The sequence below is a fragment of the Salmo salar genome, chromosome ssa01, assembly GCF_905237065.1.
Source record: "Salmo salar chromosome ssa01, Ssal_v3.1, whole genome shotgun sequence".
Taxonomy (NCBI): domain Eukaryota; kingdom Metazoa; phylum Chordata; class Actinopteri; order Salmoniformes; family Salmonidae; genus Salmo; species Salmo salar.
This window is the reverse complement of record NC_059442.1, coordinates 75741941-75766681: the sequence shown is the minus strand read 5'-3', so window position 1 is coordinate 75766681 and position 24741 is coordinate 75741941. Positions and strand designations below refer to the sequence as shown.

Genomic DNA, 24741 nt, shown 5'->3' with positions numbered 1-24741 from the left:
ACAACATACAGGTTTAGACAACAACAACACCACACAGGTTTAGACAGCAACAACAACAACATACATACACACAGGTTTAGACAGCAACAACAACATACAGGTTTAGACAACAACAACAACATACATACACACAGGTTTAGACACTCAGGAATACATTCTATTAAATTAGACTTTTTTCCAGTTGAAGTTCATTCACCAATTGCAGGTATTAAAAATACATAGGATATTTTTTCCTCCCACAAGGGGCAATTCTAATGCCATCAGGCCGTAGAATTATGATAGCATTGTGTCAAAGCCATCTGAGCTTAAAAGACCTTTGAAGACCTAAAAAAGCCAGTCTGAGTTTAACAATGATCAGAAAAGAGAAGTAATGTCTATCTTGGAGCGAGGCCCAGAATGATGCCAAGGATAGTAAGTAGAGGGAGCTCATACTGGCCTATGTCCCAATGGCCATGAAGAGAATTGAGTAAATCTGTTGAGGTGACTTGTCTCTTACCCATCTTGGAGTCCTGCACCATGAGTTTCTGCTCAATCTCCTCCCTGGCCTTCTCACTCTTGTCCAGTTTCTGCATGATGCTGCCCACGTCCACCATGGCTCCATTATACACTATCAGACTGCTGCCTCCTCCGGACTCACTAGCCTCCACTGGCGCTGTCTGGCCACAAGACACAAGCATGGGCAGCAAGGCACGGTTACCTGAGGAGGGAGGAGAGAGAGGTGGTGATCAAGGAGGAAAGGCAGAGGGAGGGAAAGAGAGTAGAGAGAGAGTGTCAGACTAAAAAATAAACCACATTAGGTCAGCTCTAACTAGGATGTTGGATATTCACAGAAGCATTGGTGAAGGAATGGATCATTCTGATCCACCTTAGTGAAGCTTAAAAAAGAGAAAGTGAACAACCCATTCCAGTGTGGGGTCTCCTTCCCTCACCTAGCAGGTTGTCTAGCAGGGGTTCACTGAAGGACGGAGCAGCCTCGTCTTTAGCTGCGTCTGTCAGTTTACGGTAGTAACACGACTCTCTCACCACCGGCTTGTTCAACAACTTCTTTACCTGCAAATCAATCAACATTATGAAAAGTATTAACAAATCAACAATCACATATATTGTGACGAATATAAAAATAGCAGGGCAGGCGTGTGTAACCTTGAGCTCAAGCCCCAGTGTGTGTATATACCTGGGCTCTGTACAGATGTAACCCCAGTGTGTGCGTGTGTGTGTGTGTGTGTATATATACACATACCACACACACACACCTGGGCTCTAGACAGATGTAACCCCAGTGTGTGTATGTGTATATATACCTGGGCTCTAGACATATGTAACCCCAGTGTGTGTATGTGTATATATACCTGGGCTCTAGACAGATGTAACCCCAGTGTGTATATATATACCTGGGCTCTAGACAGATGTAACCCCAGTGTGTGTATATATACCTGGGCTCTAGACAGATGTAACCCCAGTGTGTGTATATATACCTGGGCTCTAGACAGATGTAACCCCAGTGTGTGTATATATATACCTGGGCTCTAGACAGATGTAACCCCAGTGTGTGTATATATATACCTGGGCTCTAGACAGATGTAACCCCAGTGTGTGTATGTGTATATATACCTGGGCTCTAGACAGATGTAACCCCAGTGTGTGTATGTGTATATATACCTGGGCTCTAGACAGATGTAACCCCAGTGTGTATATATACCTGGGCTCTAGAAAGAGTAACCCCAGTGTGTGTATATACACCTGGGCTCTAGACAGATGTAACCCCAGTGTGTGTATATATACCTGGGCTCTAGACAGATGTAACCCCAGTGTGTGTATATACACTGCTCAAAAAAATAAAGGGAACACTTAAACAACACAATGTAACTCCAAGTCAATCACACTTCTGTGCAATCAAACTGTCCACTTAGGAAGCAACACTGATTGACAATACATTTCACATGCTGTTGTGCAAATGGAATAGACAACAGGTGGAAATTATAGGCAACTAGCAAGACACCCCTAATAAAGGAGTGGTTCTGCAGGTGGTGACCACAGACCACTTCTCAGTTCCTATGCTTCCTGGCTGATGTTTTGGTCACTTTTGAATGCTGGCGGTGCTTTCACTCTAGTGGTAGCATGAGACGGAGTCTACAACCCACACAAGTGGCTCAGGTAGTGCAGCTCATCCAGGATGGCACATCAATGCGAGCTGTGGCAAGAATGTTTGCTGTGTCTGTCAGCGTAGTGTCCAGAGCATGGAGGCGCTACCAGGAGACAGGCCAGTACATCAGGAGACGGGGAGGAGGCCGTAGGAGGGCAACAACCCAGCAACAAGACCGCTACCTCCGCCTTTGTGCAAGGAGGAGCAGGAGAAGCACTGCCAGAGCCCTGCAAAATGACCTCCAGCAGGCCACAAATGTGCATGTGTCTGCTCAAACGGTCAGAAACAGACTCCATGAGGGTGGTATGAGGGCCCGACGTCCACAGGTGGGGGTTGTGCTTACAGCCCAACACCGTGCAGGACATTTGGCATTTGCCAGAGAACACCAAGATTGGCAAATTCGCCACTGGCGCCCTGTGCTCTTCACAGATGAAAGCAGGTTCACACTGAGCACGTGACAGACGTGACAGAGTCTGGAGACGCCGTGGAGAACGTTCTGCTGCCTGCAACATCCTCCAGCATGACCGGTTTGGCGGTGGGTCAGTCATAGTGTGGGGTAGCATTTCTTTGGAGGGGGCCGCACAGCCCTCCATGTGCTCACCAGAGGTAGCCTGACTGCCATTAGGTACCGAGATGAGATCCTCAGACCCCTTGTGAGACCATATGCTGGTGCGGTTGGCCCTGGGTTCCTCCTAATGCAAGACAATGCTAGACCTCATGTGGCTGGAGTGTGTCAGCAGTTCCTGCAAGAGGAAGGCATTGATGCTATGGACTGGCCCGCCCGTTCCCCAGACCTGAATCCAATTGAGCACATCTGGGACATCATGTCTCGCTCCATCCACCAACGCCACGTTGCACCACAGACTGTCCAGGAGTTGGCGGATGCTTTAGTCCAGGTCTGGGAGGAGATCCCTCAGGAGACCATCCGCCACCTCATCAGGAGCATGCCCAGGCGTTGTAGGGAGGTCATACAGGCACGTCGAGGCCACACACACTACTGAGCCTCATTTTGACTTGTTTTAAGGACATTACATCAAAGTTGGATCAGCCTGTAGTGTGGTTTTCCACTTTAATTTTGAGTGTGACTCCAAATCCAGACCTCCATGGGTTGATAAATTGGATTTCCATCGATTATTTTTGTGTGATTTTGTTGTCAGCACATTCAACTATGTACAGAAAAAAGTATTTAATGAGATTATTTCATTCATTCAGATCTAGGATGTGTTGTTTAAGTGTTCCCTTTATTTTTTTGAGCAGTGTATATATACCTGGGCTCTAGACAGATGTAACCCCAGTGTGTATATATACCTGGGCTCTAGACAGATGTAACCCCAGTGTGTATATATACCTGGGCTCTAGACAGATGTAACCCCAGTGTGTGTATGTGTATATACCTGGGCTCTAGACAGATGTAACCCCAGTGTGTGTATGTATATATACCTGGGCTCTAGACAGATGTAACCCCAGTGTGTGTATGTATATATACCTGGGCTCTAGACAGATGTAACCCCAGTGTGTGTATATATATACCTGGGCTCTAGACAGATGTAACCCCAGTGTGTGTATGTGTATATACCTGGGCTCTAGACAGATGTAACCCCAGTGTGTGTATGTGTATATACCTGGGCTCTAGACAGATGTAACCCCAGTGTGTATACATATACCTGGGCTCTAGACAGATGTAACCCCAGTGTGTGTATATATACCTGGGCTCTAGACAGATGTAACCCCAGTGTGTGTGTTGTATATATACCTCTATATATATATATACACACACACCACTGGGGTTTATATATATATACCTGGGCTCTAGACAGATGTAACCCCAGTGTGTGTGTGTATATATACCTGGGCTCTAGACAGATGTAACCCCAGTGTGTGTGTGTATATATACCTGGGCTCTAGACAGATGTAACCCCAGTGTGTGTGTGTATATATACCTGGGCTCTAGACAGATGTAACCCCAGTGTGTGTATATATACACCTGGGCTCTAGACAGATGTAACCCCAGTGTGTGTATATATATACCTGGGCTCTAGACAGATGTAACCCCAGTGTGTGTGTGTATATATACCTGGGCTCTAGACAGATGTAACCCCAGTGTGTGTATATATACACCTGGGCTCTAGACAGATGTAACCCCAGTGTGTGTATATATACCTGGGCTCTAGACAGATGTAACCCCAGTGTGTGTATATATACCTGGGCTCTAGACAGATGTAACCCCAGTGTGTATATATACCTGGGCTCTAGACAGATGTAACCCCAGTGTGTATATATATACCTGGGCTCTAGACAGATGTAACCCCAGTGTGTGTATATATACACCTGGGCTCTAGACAGATGTAACCCCAGTGTGTGTGTGTATATATACCTGGGCTCTAGACAGATGTAACCCCAGTGTGTGTATATATACCTGGGCTCTAGACAGATGTAACCCCAGTGTGTGTATGTGTATATATACCTGGGCTCTAGACAGATGTAACCCCAGTGTGTGTATATATACCTGGGCTCTAGACAGATGTAACCCCAGTGTGTGTATATATACCTGGGCTCTAGACAGATGTAACCCCAGTGTGTGTATATATACCTGGGCTCTAGACAGATGTAACCCCAGTGTGTGTATATATACCTGGGCTCTAGACAGATGTAACCCCAGTGTGTGTATATATACCTGGGCTCTAGACAGATGTAACCCCAGTGTGTACATGATGTCCTCCAGGTCTTTCTCCAGCAGGTAGCCACAGTGGCTCTGGTCAAAGTAGACAAAGGCCATAAGCAGGTCCTTGTTGTACGTCACCATCTGCTTCTTCTCCTTGTCTTTAGAGGACCGCTCTTTGGACTTCCTGTCATCTCTGCTGCTGCGGTCGTCTCTCCTGTCCCTGCCGTTAGAGTCCTCATCGTCTTTATCTGAGAAAGAATGGACAGAAGTCCGTCAGTCAGATTTGTACTGGTGAAATTGTGTGAAACGTACAGGGAATAATTTCTTAACACTAGAAGTTTGTTATAGAGATTCTCTTGAGCATGTTTTTTAATCCAGAACTAGTGCTAATCTGTGTCCGGGACACAGGCGCATAATGAACCCGGACAGGCGCATTGCATTGTATGTACCATCATCATCATCGTCATCAGCATCTTCGGCCTCCAGAGGGTCGTACTCCTCAGCATTAGTGTTGCTGCTCTCATCCTCCTCCTTCTCTTCCGCATCTATAGAATCCTCCTTCAGCACTTTCTCCTCCTCCTTCTCACCCTCCTCCTGGGTTTGGAAAATACATGCCATAGGCACAACTTAGAACTAGCAGGCTGTTTGAAAAACCGAGCACTTCCTTTACATCATGGAGCAAACTTCGTATGTACAGTGCATTCAGAAAATATTCACACCACCCATTGACTTTTTCCACATTTTGTTGTGTTACAGCCTGATTAAATATGGTGTCCCTGGTCTACACAAAATACCCCATAATGTCAAAGTGGAATTATGTTTTTCAAAATAAAAAAATACAAATGTCTTGAGTCAATACGTATTCAAACCCTTTGTTATGGCAAGCCTAAATAAGTTCAGGAGTTAAAATGTGCTTAACAAGCCACATAATAAGATGCATGGACTCACTATGTGTGCAATAATAGTGTTTAACATGATTTTTTAATAACTACCTCGTCTCTGTAACCCACACTTTAAATGATCTGTAAGGTCTCTCAGTCGAGCAGTGACTTTCAAATACAGATTCAATCAAAGACCAGGGAGGTTTTCCAATGCCTCGCAAATAAGGGCACCTTATTGGTCATAAAATAAAAAGAAGCATACATGAAATATCTCTTTGAGCATGAAGTTAATAATTACACTTTGGATGGTGTATCAATACACCCACTCACTACAAACATACAGGCATCCTTCCTAACTCAGTTGCCGGAAGGAAGGAAACCTCTCAGGGATTTCACCATGAGGCCATTGGTGACTTTAAAACAGTTACAGAGTTTAATGGCAGTGATAGGAGAAAACTGAGGATGGATCAAGTGAAAAAAGGAAGCCTGTACAGAAACTGTGGCAAAGCAATTTACTTTTTGTCCTGAATACAAAATCTTATGGTTGGGGTAAAACCAATACAACATTACCAAGTACCACGCCTCATATCTTCAAGCATAGTGGTGGCTGCATCATGTTATGGGCATGCTTGTAATCGTTAAGGACTGAGGAGTTTTTCACGATACAAAAGAACCAGAATGAAGCCAAGCACAAGGAAAATCCTAGAGGGAAAACCTGGTTCAGTCTGCTTCCCACCAGACACTGAGATATTAACAAGCCCAAATCTACACTGGAGTTGCTTACCAAGAAGACTGTGAATGTTCCCGTGTGGCTGAGTTACAGTTTTGACTTAAATCTGCTTGAAAATCTATGGCAAGACCTGAAAATGGTTGTCTAGCAATGAATAATGGGAAAATGTTGCACAATCCAGGTGTGGAAAGCTCTTAAGAGTCTTACCCAGAAAGACACAGCTGTAATCAAACATTTCTAAAAACATGTTTTCACTTTGGGGTATTGTGTGTAGATGGGTGAGGAAAAATTTATTGAATTCAGGCTGTAACAATAAAATGGGGAATAAGTCAAGGAAGGGGTATGAATACCTTCTGAAAACACTATAAATACAATTCACTCTCGAGAGCAATGAACCACTTACCTTCTTCTCCGGTTCCTCCTCTTTTGCTTTCTTTGTCACCGGCTCTCCGTTCTCCTCTTCTTTTACTTTCTTCACATCTGCTTTCTTCTCTGCCTCCTTCTTTTCTGCCTCTTTCTTCTCTGCCTCCTTCTTGGCCTTCTCCTTCTTGTCTTTCTTGTCGTCCTTGCAAGGCACAGAGGCCAGGGCCTTGAAAATCCTGTAGCCAAAGTCTCTCTGTAGCATCTCGTTAAACAGCTCCGCAAACAGAGAAACCTGGAGAGAAGAGGAGACAGAGACACGATACCTTTTGATGCAAATCTTATTAAGGACGTCACTGGGCTACCTTCTGGCAGACGGAGACAGTACAGGTGCATCAGTACCAAGACCGAGACTAAAAAACAGCTTTGATTACCATGCCATCAGTTGAACAGCCATCCCTAGCCGTATATCAGGTGATGCACACACACACCTAATACTCAAACACACACTCTGTACTTTGTATTTTAGTTATACTGTTTGTACACACCACATATTTATTTATATACTGGATTCTTGACATAGCTCACTAATATATCTACTGCTGTACATATCATTGTTAGCATATATTGTGTACATTCTTCCGGTGTACATACGTATACACTCAGTGGCCAGTTGATCAGGTACACCCATCTAGTACCGGGTCGGACACCCCTTTACCCCCAAAATTAGTGATCACGCGCTCCGTATCCGATGCGAATAAGACCTTTAAACATGTCAACATTCAAGGCCGCAGGGCCAGACGGATTACCAGGACGTGTACTCAGAGCATGTGCTGACTAGCTGGCGGGTGTCTTCACTGACATTTTCAACCTCTCCCTGATGTTTCAAGCAGACCACCATCGTCCCTGTGCCCAAGAAAGCGAAGGTAACCTGTCTAAATGACTACCGCCCCGTAGCACTCACGTCGGTAGCCATTACATTTTGGCTAGCTGAAAAGCTGGTCATTACTCATATCAACACCGTTATCTGGAAACCCTAGACCCACTCCAATTTGAATACAGCCCCAACAGATCCACAGATGACGCAATCTCAAATCGTACTCCACACTACCCTTTCCCACCTGTACAAAAGGAACACCTATGTGAGAATGCTGTTCATTGACTACAGCTCAGTGTTCAACACCATAGTGCCCTCAAAGCTCATCAATAAGCTAAGGACCCTGGGACTAAACACCTCCCTCTGCAACTGGATCCTGGACTTCCTGACAGGAAGCACCCAGGTGGTAAGGGTAGGCAACAACACATCTGCCACGCTGATCCACAACACTTGGGACCCTTAGGGGTGTGTACTTACATTTACATTTTAGTCATTTAGCAGATGCTCTTATCCAGAGCGACTTACAGTAGTGAATGCATACATTTGACACAAAAAAAGTGGTAGGCCTGATCACCGACAATGATGAAACAGCCTGTAGGGGGGAGGTCAGAGACCTGACAGTGTGGTACCAGGACAACAACCTCCTCTCCCTCAATGTGAGCAAGACAAAGGAGCTGATCGTGGACTACAGGAAAAGGAGGGCCGAACAGGCCCCCATTAACATAGACGAGGCTGAAGTGGAGCGGGTCGAGAGTTAAGTTCCTTGGTGTCTATATCACCAACAAACGATCATGTTCCAAACAGACCAAGACAGTCGTGAAGAGGGCTGAACAACACCTTTATCCCCGCAGGAGACTGAAAATATTTGGCATGGTTCCCCAGATACTCCAAAAGTTCTACAGCTGCACCATCGAGAGCATCCTGACCGGTTGCATCACCGGCTGGTATGGCAACTGCTGGGCATCAGACCGTAAGGAGCTACAGAGGGTAGTGCGTACGGTACAGTACATCACTGGGGCCAAGCTTCCTGCCATTCAGGACCTAAATACTAGGTGGTGTCAGAGGAAGACCCCAAAAATTGTCAAAGACTCCAGTCATCCAAGTCGTAGACTGTTCGCACGGCAAGCGGTACCGGAGCGCCAAGTCTAGGTCCAAAAGGCTCATTAACAGCTTCTACCCCCAAGCCATAAGACTGCTAAACAATTAATCAAATGGCCACCGGACTACTTACATTGACACCCCCCCCTTTGTTTTTACACTGTTGCTACTCGCTGTTTATTATCTATGCATAGTTACTTTACCCCTACTTACATGTACATGTATCTCGACTAACCTGTACCCTGCACATTGACTCGGTACCGGTACCCCCTGTATATAGCCTTGATATTGTTATTTCATTTTTTAGTTTATTTAATATATATTTTAACTCTTTCTTGAACTGCATTGTTGGTTAAGGTAAGTAAGCATTTCACGGTAAGGTCTACACCTGTTGAATTCGGCAGATGTGACAAATACAATTTGATTTGAGAACAGCCTGAATTCCTCAGGGCATGGATTCTACAAGGTGTGGCGTTCAAACGTTGCTCAATTGATATCAAGGGACCTAACGTGTCCCAGAAAAACATTCCCCACGCCATTACACCACAAGGACCGACGAGTGGTGCTTTCTGAGATGCCGTTCTTGATAGTGTTAACTAAAGGGGAAAACTCTAGAAAGTTGAGTGAAGTTCAATCTCGTGCTTCTCTGGGGAGGCTGATATTTCTTCTGTGCGGCAGTCCGAGGGGAGCTGTGCGCCTGCGCATGAACGCAGCTTAGAGGGAACATTATCGCTGACTGGATGTTTTTTGCTTGTAGTACCATTTTCTTTAAAACCCTAGACAATGTCGTGCGTGAAAATCCCAGGAGGCAGACAGTTTGAGATACTGAAATGGCGTGACTAGGGCACCCATTTTGTCCATTCTAACCAATCGAACAGTAACCGAATGCCTCGATGCCCGTATGCCTGCTTTATATAGCAAGCCACAGCCAGTGACTCAATGTCTGTAGGAGCAAACCATTTTCGTGAACGGGGTGTAAAATTCAGTGTATGACTGGGAGATACCAATACTCAGTGCAGCTGCTGCTAATACGTGTGTGTGTGTGCTCGTGTTCACTGAGTGTCCTGAGACTTTGTGTGTGTGTCCTGAATGTCCTCTGAAAGTGTTTGTGTGTGTGACTGTTGCCTCACCTCGAAGGAGTGTTCCTTGTTGTCCTCCACCCTGTAGTCCAGTAGCACGCTCAGAGACATGACGCTGCAGTCAAACTTTCCGTTCTTGGCCGCCCAGTTGGGGTGAACTACGATGGTAGGCTCGTCTGGCAGGACGTACCGCTTCTCTCTGCGCTGGCGCTCCAACTCCTCCTGCTTCTTCCTCTCCTCCTCCTGATTGACAGACAGTCAGAGAGAGATGGGATGAAGAGATGGATAATCAGAAACAAGAAATCAGTGGACCCATTCAAGTAAGCCATCCCTGGTGATGCTGTTTGTCATTGTGCTAACTGTAGCTAAATGCACTAAAAGCATACCTCTGTCCAGCTTTGGTGTTAGTACAGTAGACACAAGTGTCCTAGCAGTAAGTGTCTAAGTCGTAAGTACCCTAGCCTCCTGTACTGTACCTCTCTGTCTTCCTCCATGTGTTGAGGCTCCTCCTCCTCAGGGACCTGGCTCTGTGGTTTCTCAGGCTCCTTGGCCTCCTCTACCTGCTCCTCCACTTTCAACTGCTTGGTGAGGCGTGCGATCAGCTGGGACTTTAACCCCTTAGAGCTCAGGGAGCGTGACTCTAGCTCTTTGCGCAGGTCATTCACCTACAGGAGAGGTGGTCAGTTCATCATTTATAATTATTTTGTTACACATTTAGGATGGATTGAGTATACAATGTGATTCAAAATAGGAAGCTCCCACAGATTGTTTATTTTTTTTAATGTATTTTCTGCTGAACAAATGGATTACGTCAGCTGCCTTTTCTGTACCACTTTACTACACATCAATACAGGAATGCTGGAATGAAACACACAATACATAACAAAATATAAGTGCACTAGTAAACTACCAAAATGCTAGCCCTGCTGAGGTGCTACAGACAAGAATGCATTGACATGACTTGTGATCAGGGCTCTAAAGTGTGATAATTTTGGACGAGACTAGATATTTTGCTGTGTGACCTGACATTTTATTTTGGGAGCACCAGTGCGACCCCCACACAAATAAATCACCCAGAGAACAATTGTAATGCTAGGTTTAACTGTGCAATTCTTTCCGAGTGCCCTAGAGAAAAAAGTGCACGCAGATTCGTTCAATCCAAAGCATCAGTGATGTGTATTTCTTGCAACTTTCTGAAGACGTAACGGCATGGGAATGCCCGTGTCTACCACTTAGGTTTTTACATTTGTTTAACTAGGGAAGTCAGTTTAAGAACAAATTCTTCTTTACAATGATGGCCTACACAATTTCTAAAAGGCTTTCCCATAAAACCTTCCAAATTAAATGTTAATGGAAAAATAAACTTAACCTACCTGGCATAATGATATGATGATTTGTATCAATTGGCTATAACGTTATGCCTGGTCCAGGGGTCGCATTAGCTTTCAGAAACCTGCATTTTCAAAACCATTTACCCTGCGTGTTATATTGAAAGTCAACAGTGGTGTTTTGCTTCAATGTAGTGATAAGGGGCGTGCGACTATAGTTTTTCTTCACCCAAAATACATTAGTGCAATACATTCGGCAGAAAATCGTTTATCAGATGACAACAGAAGCGCAACGCTATTTGGCTAGCAGCCACACAAGTAAATTAGCTTACAATGAAAAAGCAAGGTATTTGTTTTGCAAAAACGATGCATAGCCATCATATTTCTAATGTTTATCATAGAAAGAATGTACCCAGCTACATTTCCTAATGTTTCGCTTGAAGTCAATCTTGCATTTTAACTTGCTACCGGAGAAAAACTATACGGAAGGAAAGTACCGGAGAAAAGTAGCCTACACAGCAGTCAGAGCGCTGTCTGGTGATCCAATGAAGAGAGCAAAGATATTTAATCTGAGTGGAGAAGTGCAACTGAAGCACAAAATGTGTAATTTTACATTCTGATTTGGAGTGAACGCTGACTGAAGCAGGGCAGAATGTACAATAAGAAGAATTTTACATTTAACATTTACATTTAAGTCATTTAGCAGACGCTCTTATCCAGAGCGACTTACAAATTGATTTTAGATCTGCGTTTCTAAGATATTTCTTCTGCGTTTTATCTTTCCTTTTCTGTGACCCCTGAAGGGCCAATATGTTTAAATAATTTTACCATTATGTTATTGGGCTCATTTCTGGAGGTTGAAATTATATTTTAGATTCTTTCAGTATAATTTTCTAGTAGAATGTCCTTTAAAAAGCCAGAACTGAGCTTCTCAGTCCTTCTAAATAAAATTATCCAGGGGGACCCAGAATCCTCCCCTATCCCAGACCATTTCACCCCCTGTAATGTTTTGGTTAGGATTGTTGTTAAGTTGCACAGTTCCAGATGACACCAGGTATAGATGTGGGGAACCACCTGAACCAAAACAGCTAATAGCATGTCAGAAGAACAGTATCTTGACTCGCTAGCAATGCCAAGGTTGTGGGTTCAAATCCTGCATCACATACACATACTAAAAATGTAGGCTATGCACTCACTGTACTCTAAATCTCTGAATAAAAGTATATCTGCTAAGTGGCTTTAAAAGTCGAAGTAACTAACTTTGTACTGAGTAATATTCAGTCATTTCTCAAGTATAGGCTATTCAACTATCAACTGTCGAATACTACCTTCATTGATTTCGGATCAAGCTTAGTCCAGTGTGTCGGGGTGGTCACCTCCTTCGAATCTTCTTCATCCTTCTCCTCTTCCTCCTTTGAGAAAGAAACGTCCAACCGAGATAGAGAGAAAGAAAAAGAAAGAGGGACAGAAAACCATTAAAACAGTCGTTCTCCTGTTGTTTTAAATAGTGAAAAAACAAAAGGTGATCCTTCACATCATGTGTCTGATAGTTTCTCTGGTCCTAGTGAGTTGCTCTGGGATGATAAAGTAGTCCTCTGCTACTGCAAGGTGGGTAGTAGGTAACACAGGGACGCCCTCTAGCTTTTTAATATAAAACCTTTATCACGGAAAACCAATTCCCCGCCCCCCCATCCCCAGCGGCCAATCAATCACGTTCTGTGGAACACAAAAAGGTAAATCAATGACAGTGGGTTCCAAAGGGGGTGTGGTCTGTATCTGTGTAGTGGTAGGTACATCAGGTTCAACTCAAAGCTTGTGTTGCCAAACTCAGTGTGTATGCCAACTGTCTGTATGTGGGTTCCCTAGCTAGCCATCCTAGTCTGGCAGAGATTCTGATTTGGGTAGTTCAGGATTCTGCATTCTTTTGGTTCTGTTTAGGTTCTAGAAGATCATAGAAAACCATCTGTCCAAACAACTGCCCTGGAACAAACCAAGCTCTAGATACAGTCCAATCAAAACAGGAACAGACGACAGACAGAACTTAAGGAAGGGTTTGTTCTCTCTTTTCAAGTTCAGCAGATATTGAACTGAAGAAAAAAATTATATATCAAAAAATATGAAACAAAATCTAGAACAAACACATGCCAATGCAACTGGCTCTGCAGGTTCCAGCGTTCCCTTTTAGAATCCTCAGCGGTCCCAAGCAAATAATCAAATAATGTCATTTTATCCTCCCCTCATACAAGCAGCCAAAATTGCAAGCGGGTTCATTTTTTATTCATTGTGATTTTGGCACAAGCAAATAAAGCCAATTAAAATTAGGCTATATCCAGTTTAGTACCCAATTATGAGTCATTTATAAAGCTGGAAGCTGATTGGCCAGTCGCGGCATTGTCATTCAGATAAGACCTAGTCTCCGTCCACTGTGTCTGCTGAGTGTGAGGGCAGGTGGGGGTGTAGGGAGGGGACGGTGGGGGTAGGACCAGGTAGCAGGACGGTAGGAGAGGGGGGGACCAGTGAGAGGAACTGAACCTAAAGGGGACCAGGTAGTTCAATATCCTGCCTGCGATGATGGTGATATCTGGTTTGCCCTCTGTGTGTGTTTAGATTTGTATAACATAATGTAGTGTGTGTGTATCTGGGGTGGTTATGTCTAGTGAATATCCTGTGGCTGTGTTCTTCCTGTGAGAAGCGGGGGAAATGAGAAGAGGGATTAGCGGTTCAGTGCCTGTTCTCCGTCAGCCTCCTTCCGCTCCGCGGACAGCTTCTCAGCCAGCTGCTCCCGAAGTCCCCGCGACAGCCCTTCCCACTCTGAGCGGGTAGGAAGACAATGCCAAACATCCGGAAGAAACAAAACCACTGTCTCCACATGTGCGGGCACTGTCCGCCCCTTGTGAGTCTCCTCAGGGCGATGATAGCGAATCTCTGCAAAACGATACCTGTCGCAAAGGAAGAAGGCGCATTGGAAAGAAACATTGGGGTCAGGGACACAACTCTCAAAAACAGGGCTAGGGCTAGCCTAGGCTACATTACCCCCCAATGACTTTTGAACTTGTTACAGTATCCCCCCAACACACAACATTAGCATGGAACCCAGTCTGCAGCGCTCCATTGGTTGTCCATTGGTTTTCAGGGATAACAGCGGCCATTTTTTGTTTTGACAAAACATCAAGCCTGGTAACACCCAAACCCGTCTCAACCCTCGCCTTCAGTCAATCAAAGCTCAGTATTTCTGTTTGTGTATCTTACGACCTCACGGACGGGAGAGTTTGTGAGAGAACACACAGAATCAGAGGACAGGACAGTGAAAGCAAGAAGTTAAATATGTAAGATATTTAACAGAATGAAAAGGAAACATTTAAAACACAAAAAGTAATGGTGGTGTCTTCTGGTCCGGGAGACTGCGCTTCGAGCCACAAAAATCAACGCATTCATTCATCCACAACATAGATATACAAAGATAGATAGAAGCAGGACGGCGTCATATGGTAGCCAAAGACATTAGAAAACAAAAAATAATTAAGAGGCAAATCAAATGACAGAATCAGTCATTAATGTCCAAAAACCAACAAAAAAAGCTATATATTAATCGTTGGGAGTTAACAAAACCATGCATCATGGATTGTCGCCTTTCCAATTTTTATAATACTACCACTGGCCTAGTTATAGACAGAGAAAAGACAGCGATAGAAAAGAGAGAAATGAGGTTGAGAAAAGAGTGGGACTTACCACTGAGTGCAGAGACTCAGGTCTATGCCTGTGAGGGCCTTACAACAGCGTATGGCTGTCTTTATGAGCACGGCCGGGTCCTTCTCAGGCTCCGCTCCATCCAGGGAGGGGGACCAGTGGCCCCCGATGGCCATGGCCTCGTCCTTACCCCTCATCCCCACCAGGAACTGAGCGACGGAGAGAGACCGAAAGAGAGACAAACAAGAGGTCAAAAACAAGCCTAAGCCATGCTACTCTATAACTTAGACATACTGTACGCCAGGCTAGGGAAAAACACCTGATTGGTTGACACCTAACTGACCTTGATGAGGCGGGCGGGGTGCTGGAAGGAGTCTCTGAGTTCTTGAGGGTCCTCAGCCAGAGCACAGGACTTATGGTAGAGCTCTTCTAGACTGGGGTTGGCCAGCAACATCACCTATTCAATGCATTACAACAGACAGGACAGGTGAGGGTGTGTGTGGAATACCTTAGCGCTGTATGTGGTATTAGTAGGTGTGTGTGTATGTATGTATGTATCACAACATAGTGCTGTACAGGTGTATGTACATGCGCATGCAACCTGTCTGTGTGTATACCGTACCTTAGCACTGTATGTGTGGTTGGCATCGGGAGGGTCCAGCACCGCAGTGTTCTTGACCAGAGAGTCCACCTCCTTGTGCATGATGTGGAAGTTACAGTAGTTGCCGAACTGGAAGGGCCGTTGCAGGGGGAAGCCATCCACCCAGGTGAACACAGCGTCAAAGAAGTCACTGGGGATGTACAGGCTCTGATAGCGTCTCCTCAGCTCCATCATGTCACAGTTAGAACTGGAGGGGAGAGAAAATAGTACAGTTCTACCAAATGTAGTCACTACAAACGGTTATAGCAAAGCACCTAGAACCTGCTTCAATGCAGCCACATAGCTTTGTTTTATCAATTACAAGACATCTTTAATACAACCTCAGTTTACCTCCTCACATGCACTTCTTTATAACAATCAGAAACAACAGGGACACACGAGGAGCAGCGAGCAGACCGAAGACTATGCACACTGTAAGAAAGGCCCCAGGAGGCTCCGAGTTGGTGCCGAAACCCGGGAATATATACCGTTCACCTAGTCCTCCACTACACACACACTTCTTAGTTTTTACCCCTTTTTCTCCCAAATTTCCTGATATCCAAATTGGTAGCTACAGTCTTGTCCCATCGCTGCAACTCCAGTATGGATCCGGGAGAGGTGAATATCGCGAGCCATGTGTCCTCCGAAACATGACCCTGCCAAAACGCACTGCTTCTTGACACACTGCTCGCTTAACCCGGAAGCCAGCCGCACCAATGTGTTGGAGGAAACACCATACACCTGGCAACCGTGTCAGCGTGCATGCGCCCGGCCCGCAACAGCAGTCGCTAGAGCGCGAAGGGACAAGGACATCCCTGCCGGCCAAACCCTCCCCTAACGATGCTGGGCTAATTGTGCGCTGCGTCATGGGTCTCCCGGTCACGGCCGGATGTGACACAGCCCGGGATCGAATCCGGATCTGTAGAGACGCCTCTAGCACTTAGACCAATGCACCACTTGGGAGGCCCCTACACACACACAGTTCTAAAGTCAACTGCACCCCTGAGTAGTGACAAAAACCCGACCCTAGGCAACACAGTGACTAGGGTCAGAGCTCTATACTACGAATCATGTTTGAGGAGTTACCGAGGTAAATTTGGTCAACTCTCAAGTTCAACTCGGGATAACCAGTACCACGAAAGTGGCTCACCTTTTAGCCAGGTTCATTTCTATGGCAACGAACGCTTCAAAACTAACCTGCTTCCGAGGCAGGCTAACTCAGGGCTAACTCCATTTATCCTGAATGAAGTGTCTGAGCCGCGAGTTGAGGACAAATTAAATCAGATTTCCTCCCTTTTGCAAAGATTGCGTCATCCTCTCCTTCATTTGAGGAAGTGTTCATTTTTTATGTGTTAAAAAATAGTAATGTTAAAATACCTATCACATTACACATTTAATAATGACAGAATGCATTTGAAACGTCAAGCACAGTAAAACTTTTGTAAGGAGGAAGCCTGTGCCTGAATGTGAAGCTAACTGAAGCTGGCTAGCTTTAGAAAACCCTGAGTAGATCTAGCTTCCTTCGTAGTATACCCCTCTGGTTTCAATTGACTCTTTTGGCATAGAGAAACTACGTCACTGTCTATGAAGGGAAAAAAACTAATTCAGGGGACTCTCCCCAAATATTAAAGGGAAGACAAGCCAGAACATCACAATTGAAAACCAAAGTGTGCAGGCCAAACCTTTTCAGTGGTTTTAGTTAAGGTAGTTGATGTAAACTAGCCACTTGTGAAATGCACTAATTAAAGATGACCTCCGTGATCTCCATCTTGCTAGCTACTATTTAGCATTTTATTCAAACGGATAAACTAGTGATGTAGGCAGTGGTGTAGTTCCTCTATGCCAAGAGTCCATTTAAATCAGACCCTAGTCACTGTGTTACCAATGGTCGGGTTTTCGAGATTACACCCAGATATAATATCAACGAAAATCTGAAACTGACCAATCATTATAATGATTGGTTGACCCACCCATCCAGGCTGAACTTGGAGAACTGGACTGTGTAGCGAGGCACCACCCTGCGAGGGCGGCGGGGGGAGCGGTCACGTCTCGGAGAACGGTCCCTGGAGCGTTTACGTATGGGAGAGCGCTCTCTGGACCTCCTGCGCTCACGGTCTCTTTCACGACTGCGTTCATCCTTGGTCCTGAGGATGAGTTCAGGGCGGTCATTACGGTTGGGGAAGCGAGGGGAGGGGTCCAGACGCCGGACGGGCTGAGGCATCATCCTCACTGGGGGCTGAAGCAGACCTCCTGAGAACACATCTAGAGGAAAGGGGAAACACGCAAAGCGAGAAAGAGAAACAGACAGATAAATACATACAAACACAGACAGATATATTACAAATCAAATTATTTATTTATTTTCTGCAAAAGTAGCAACTAAATCTAAAAGCATCAGAAAAACACAAATCGACATCATAGTGCCCCCTACCTTTGGGTGGTGGCTGTGACAGCAGGGGCGGAGGGGGGTTATGGAGGAGCGGGGCCAAGGAGGCAGCAGAGAGCTGGGCCTGGAGCAGGGGAGGAGGGGGACCCTGGGCCTGTACATTGAAATTGGTGGGGGGAGGCAGAGACTGGAGCATGTTGGGACCCGGCTTCATCATATTAGGGCCTGGAGGCTGGCTCTGGGGTGGGGTACGGGAGAAGAGAGGTTAGCATTACCCAAGGGCTGTCCCATGAGTTAACTTATCAGAGTAAGTGATTTATTTTGATTTCCTGTCCCATATATGAGCTTAAGTTAAAGAAATGTGCTTCATGGATATCATTATGCAAAGAGGACATACACCAAATGAGGTTTGTGCCGCTGCCAACAGGTAACCATGTGCTAAAGCAAAACAGAACTAGAGGAGTGAGGTTTGGAAGGCGTCCATTTCTTTCACCCAAAATGGGTTTTGGCAGGTGCAGTTGTTTCAATCAGGTACAGTGACTAAATTCTGTCAACAAACGAGAAAACTACTGCCAAAAAAGCATATATTCAGTCTGCATGATCTGCAAAGACAGGACAGGTTCCACGAAGAAAAAAAACGACAAAAAGGTGAAGTTATAAAACTCTGCAAAACCCTGGAATGATAGGTGTATGACTTTCTGTTTGATGTATGGAGAGCTTTCCAGTTTTGATAGTAGTTCCTAACCTGTTTGTGAGGTGAAAAGGTGATAATCATGTGTGAAAATCATAACATTGAAGAAGGGTTAGAGAGGTGAAGAAAAAGTGTCAAAAGTACATTCTGAAAGATATCCTAGAAATCCTAGTATTTGTTGATTTAACTTCTTTAATGTCTGTAAAAATGTAAGCGAAAAACACAAAAAACATTACCATCAATGGGACTCGCATGGTTAGCCTAAATCAACAATGAAAAGATATCTTATGGATTGCACCTTCAAAATTGCAAATTTCCCCTGTTGAGAAGTTTTCATGGATTTCCCCGTTAGAAAAGCCCCAAAAATATGAGTAGACATTTAGATTGCATTCAGAAACATTTTCTGACAGAGCATAAGGCCCCGAGATAAAATGTATTCAATGCATTTTATAGATCAGGAAACCATCTGGGTCTGAAACACAAGTAAATGCTCATCGTGAAGAAGGAAAAGAGAGAGAAGAAAGAAAGTTGAGGAGAGAGAATAGAAGAGAATAGAAGAGAGGAGGGAGAAGCACAGATTGTGTACAAGAAGCAGGAATATGTATAAAGAAAAAAGAAAGAGAATAAGAGGGCCATAGAGGTGTGTGTGGGGGGGCAGGGTAAGGTGGGGGGAGGGTTACATTTTGTCTGTTGTCCATGCCGACGGAGTGCATGTCTGAGTAGCGCTGCTGCATCCCCTGGTCAGCATAGAAGCTGCTCAGCTGTGGGGGAACTGGAGGTAAGGACTGGGGCTGCTGCTGAAGCTAGGAGAGGAGGGGTGGAGATCAGAGTGGTTAATAACAGACACACACAGGGCTGGGTTCCAATCTGATCACTCTCAAACTTCACCTCTGCACTGAGATCGGAGGGTGAATATGGCAATGGCTCCATCTATACTTCTTGAAGGCTACAAGTAGGCTACATGTAGGCTTACATTACATTTAAATCTGACAGAATGAGTCAAGCAGGGCAGACTGGAAGAGCGAGCCAATGATCAGATTGGAATCAAACCCTGGAAGCATTCAAATTGAGGTGGAAGGTGTCACTGGCTTATGCCTCGATCAGAACGACAGTGTCATTTAAAAAAAAAATATATATATATATATATAACCTTTATTTAACTAGGCAAGTCAGTTAAGAACAAATTCTTATTTACAATGACGGCCTAGGAACAGTGGGTTAACTGCCTTGTTCAGGGGTAGAACGACAGATTTTTACCTTGTCAGCTCGGGGATTCGATCTAGCAATCTTTCGGTTACTGGCTCAACGCTCTAACCACTAGGCTACCTGCCGCCTTCGTCATTGCATCAATGCTGAGTAATAAATTCTGCAGTTGTAACCTTTTTCATTATGTAAGCCAAGATTTTTTGTGGATACGTGTGAAACAAAATATAAACGCAACATGTAAAGCGTTGGTCAAATTTTGTGCACAAATTTGTTTAAATTCCTGTTAGTGAGCATTTCTCCTTTGCCAAGACAATTCATCCACCCGAGAGGTGTGGCATATAAAGAAGCATGATCATTACACAGGTGCACCTTGTGCTGGCAACAATAAAATGGCACTAAAATGTGCAGTTGTCACACAACACAATGCTACAGATGTCTCATGTTGAGGGAGCATGCAAATTGCATGCTGACTGCACGAATGTCCACCAGGACCTCCACATCCTGCTTCTTCACCTGCGGGATCGTCTGAGACCAGCCACCCGGACAGCTGATAAAACTGTGGGTTTGCACAACTGAAGAATTTCTGCACAAACTGTCAGAAACCGTATCAGGGAAGCTCATCTGAGTGCTCGCCTTCCTCACCAGGGTCTTGACCTGACTGCAGTTCAGCATCGTAACAGACTTCAGTGGGCAAATGCTCACCTTCGATGGCCACTGACACACGTGGATGAGTCCCAGTTTCAACTGTACCGGGCAGATGGCAGACGGCGTGTATGGCGTTGTGTGGGCAAGCGGTTTGCTGACGCCAACGTTGTGAACAGAGTTCCCCATGGTAGCGGGGGGGGGGAAGGGGGGGGGTTATGGCATGGGCAGACATAAGCTGGCCCATTGTCGTGCCATTCATCCGCCACCATCACCTCATGTTTCAGCATGATAATGCACAGCCCCATGTCGAAAGGATCTGTACACAATGCACCACACAGAACGCACTGCAAATGCATCTGCAACCCAATGCTGCAAGGCAAATGCAGAGTTCCATTGGAAATGAATGTACTTCTGGTGTACCAAAACGAAATGATGCTGTCGGTCTGATCAAGGCGTAAGGCTTTGGTTTTAGCTGTTGACAGGGTCACCAGGATCATATTCAGTAGGGAGACAAAAGTTATTCAGTTTTACTTCAGGCCTGTCTACTGAATGTGTCCCAGGTGTGTGTAGGGGCTAGGTGAGTCTCACCGATTGGTTGGCCAGCTGAGGTAAGGTCTGAATGCGCTGGGCGTTCCATTTGAAAGGCATGTTGGGGTTGTACACGGCCTCCACTAGGACCCTGTCACCCACCTGGGGGGTCTTCCCCTTCACCGCACTGTGGAGACATCACCCATTATTTACCCACTTGAAATTGCTTTAGAAACTGCAATATACAGAAACTTCACACTTGAAATTCAACAAAACATTTCTGCTTTAGAATAAAAGGTACACAAATTAGGAATGCGATCAGCAAAATATAGAAAACCCATTAAAAAAATACAATTGGTCCAATGTCTTCTGTGGCCCAATCCTAAACGGGCTCCTAAACTCTATGCACTTGTGGAGATCTGAGAGGACTTGGGCCAGAGTCTGAACACTCACCTGAGCTGGAAGAAGACGTCCTCATCCACAAAGCCGAATGTGTCATGCAGCTTGTTGACAACGCCGGTGAAGACACGCTGTTTCTGGGGCTGACTCTGCTGCTGGCTCTGCTGCTGGTGGCTGGAGCGAGGCGTGGGGTAGGACACGGTGATCTGGGCTGTCTGCTGGGGGTTGGACAGAGACAGGCTGGTGGGGAGAGCCACGGGGGGCTGGGGAGGAGGAAAGTTATAGGTTAGTGTCCAGGGACAACATCATCCTACTCCTACCTTCTGTATAAGTCCTAAATGGATGAATTGTATGAAGTCCCACTAAATTCTGAACCTGTGTATCTAATAATGGAACGTTTTGAAGTGTCTACTGTATATGGAGCCTATCATGTTATTTGCGATTTAATTGAATCAAATGTCCCTTAGCGCTTCTCTTCATTTATTAAAAGGTGTTGATTATTACACTCATTGTGGCCATACACGTCCTGTTATTGTATTTGGCTATGAAGAAGGTTAAAACATTTAACCTGGATTTTAAAACTGAAAAGTGATAAGGTGGGGATGCCTACCGGGAATTTGTTTTCACCACTCCAGTTCTTTCAACATCCGCGCAGATGGCAGAAAAAGAGACATGGTCAGGTTAGACTATTATGATGCATTCACAATTCTTTCCCAATATCCTTGGTTTTGTACCGCATGCTTCCAAAATCACAGCCTACTTATAACAAGAGCGCGCTTGGAATTTCCATGACAAAATGGCATCTTTTTAGGCCTATTATATTTGACTAAATAATTCTACTCAAGACAAGATGACTTAAGTGGCAATACTTTTTCTGAAAGGTGCATTACATTTACAAGAGAGACAAGTTTGTTCCTAATTAGCCTACCTGTGAAAGCAGCGCTTGCTGGGGCTGGGGGAGCTGTGGAGAGAATGATAGAGATAGATAAAGAGAACAGTTACTACTGTGTGTATATAGAATAGAGTACATTCCACACCCCAGCACCAAGCATGAAGTGCCTTGTGATTTGACTGTGCTGTGGCTGCGAACCGCTGCTGCTTACCCCGTATAAGTCTGTATGCTGTTGATGTTGCTAAAGAGACAGGGTACACAAACACGCAGAAATAGCAATAAGTCTTTCATTGAGTCAACTATACATTTGTTGATTGATAGATATCATGAGTATGGCTTTTCTCAAATCAAGGCGATTCAAAGTTGTCTGTGCGAGTTGCAAACATCAATAATTTACCCCGTATGAGTCTGTATGTTGTTGATGTTGCTGAAGAGACGGGATACACACACGCAGAAATTGCAATAAGTATTTCATTGAGTAAATAATACATTTGTTGATTGATACATGTGAGTATAGCCTTTTTCAAATCAAGGCGATTCAGAGTTCTGTGTGAGTTGCACATCAATTAATTTACCCCGTATGAGTCTGTATGTTGTTGATGTTGCTGAAGAGACGGGGTACACACACAAATGCAGAAATTGCAATAAGTCTTTCATTGAGTAAACACATTGTTTGATTGACACATATCAAGTGACCAGCATTAGTGAGATATTTTTCAAGCTTGGTTGAACATCAATAATTTGCACCAAAAAATAAATAATACATTCCTAGAGAATGCAGCACAGGAGGCTGCAGAGGGGAGGACAGCTCATAATGATGTCTGGAACGATGCAAACGGAATGACATCAAACACCTGAAAACCATGTCTGATGTACAGTTGAAGTCGGAAGTTTACGTACACCTAGGTTGGAGTCATTAAAGCTCATTTTTCAACCACTCCACAAATTTCTTGTTAACAAACTATAGTTTTGGCAAGTCGGTTAGGACATCTACTTTGTACATGACACAAGTAATTTGTCCAACAATTGTTTACAGACAGATTATTTCACTTATAATTCACTGTATCACAATTCCAGTGGGTCAGAAGTTTACATACACTAAGTTGACTGTGCCTTTAAACAGCTTGGAAAATTGCAGAAAATGATGTCATGGCTTTAGAAGCTTCTGATAGGCTAATTGACATCAATTGAGTCAATTGGAGGTGTACCTGTGGGTGTATTTCAAGGCCAACCTTCAAACTCAGTGCCTCTTTGCCTGACATCATAGGAAAATCAAAAGAAATCAGCCAAGATCTCAGAAAAATAAATGTAGACCTCCACAAGTCTGGTTCATCCTTGGGAGCAACTTCCAAACGCCTGAATGGACCACGTTCATCTGTACAAACAATAGTACGCAAGTATAAACACCATGGGACCACGCAGCCGTTATACGGCTCAGGAAGGAGACGTGTTCTGTCTTCTAGAGATGAACGTACTTTGGTGCGAAAACTGCAAATCAATCCCAGAACAACAGCAAAAGACCTTGTGAAGATGCTGGAGGAAACGGGTACAAAAGTATCTATATCCACAGTAAAAACGAGTCCTATAATCGACAACCTGAAAGGCCGCTCAGCAAGGAAAAAGCCACTGCTCCAAAATTGCCATAAAAATCCACACTACAGTTTGCAACTGCACATGGGGACAAAGATCGTACTTTTTGGAGAAATGTCCTCTGATCTGATGAAACAAAAATAGAACTGTTTCCCATAATGACCATCGTTATGTTAGGAGGAAAAAGGGGGAGGCTTGCAAGCCGAAGGAACACCATCCCAACCGTGCAGCACGGGGTTGGCAGCATCATGTTGTGCTTTGCTGCAGGAGGGTCTGGTGCACGTCACAAAATAGATGGCACCATGAGGAAGGAAAATGATGTGGATATATTGAAGCAACATCTCAAGACAACAGTCAGGAAGTTAAAACTTGGTCGCAAATGGGTCTTCCAAATGGACAATGACCCCAAGCATACTTCCAAAGTTGTGGCAAAATGGCTTAAAGACAACAAATTCAAGGTATTTGAGTGGCCATCACAAAGCCCTGACCTCAATCCTATAGAACATTTGTGGGCAGAACTGAAAAAGAGTGTGCGAGCAAGGAGGCCTACAAACCTGACTCAGTTACACCAGTTCTGTCAGGAGGAATGGGCCAAAATTCACCCAACTTACTGTCGGAAACTTGTGGAAGGCTACCCGAAACGTTTGCCCCAAGTTAAACAATTTAAAGGCAATGCTACCAAATACTAATTGAGTGCATGTAAACTTCTGATCCACTGGGAATGTGATGAAAGAAATAAAAGCTGAAATAAATAATTCCCTCTACTATTATTCTGACATTTCACATTCTTAAAATAAAGTGGTGATCCTAACTGACCTAAAACAGGGAATTTTTACTAGGATTAAATGTCAGGAATTCTGAAAACTGAGTTTAAATGTATTTGGCTAAGGTGTATGTAAACTTCCGACCTCAACTGTAT

General features: G+C 44.6%; 1 protein-coding gene across 5 annotated transcripts in view; it reads right to left on the bottom strand.

Moving 5' to 3' along the window:
• Positions 1–24741, bottom strand: part of LOC106613116 (cell division cycle and apoptosis regulator protein 1) — a 37256-nt gene that overhangs the window by 5263 nt on the left and 7252 nt on the right. For 3 of the 5 annotated variants that reach the window (XM_045722543.1, XM_045722545.1, XM_014215062.2), the window contains exons 5-26: positions 22808–22837; positions 22630–22659; positions 22444–22473; positions 22269–22301; positions 21951–21977; positions 21395–21603; positions 21002–21128; positions 19243–19365; positions 17917–18109; positions 17456–17747; positions 15468–15693; positions 15189–15302; positions 14888–15054; positions 13887–14097; positions 12487–12570; positions 10307–10495; positions 9882–10073; positions 6820–7071; positions 5255–5399; positions 4818–5053; positions 930–1050; positions 497–697 (exon numbers count right to left, since the gene is read on the bottom strand). In XM_045722543.1, coding sequence (XP_045578499.1) covers positions 497–697; positions 930–1050; positions 4818–5053; positions 5255–5399; positions 6820–7071; positions 9882–10073; positions 10307–10495; positions 12487–12570; positions 13887–14097; positions 14888–15054; positions 15189–15302; positions 15468–15693; positions 17456–17747; positions 17917–18109; positions 19243–19365; positions 21002–21128; positions 21395–21603; positions 21951–21977; positions 22269–22301; positions 22444–22473; positions 22630–22659; positions 22808–22837 — 3232 coding nt within the window. The remainder of the gene's footprint in view (positions 1–496; positions 698–929; positions 1051–4817; positions 5054–5254; positions 5400–6819; positions 7072–9881; positions 10074–10306; positions 10496–12486; positions 12571–13886; positions 14098–14887; positions 15055–15188; positions 15303–15467; positions 15694–17455; positions 17748–17916; positions 18110–19242; positions 19366–21001; positions 21129–21394; positions 21604–21950; positions 21978–22268; positions 22302–22443; positions 22474–22629; positions 22660–22807; positions 22838–24741) is intronic. The other 2 variants (XM_045722552.1, XM_045722556.1) reach the window with 2 other exon arrangements.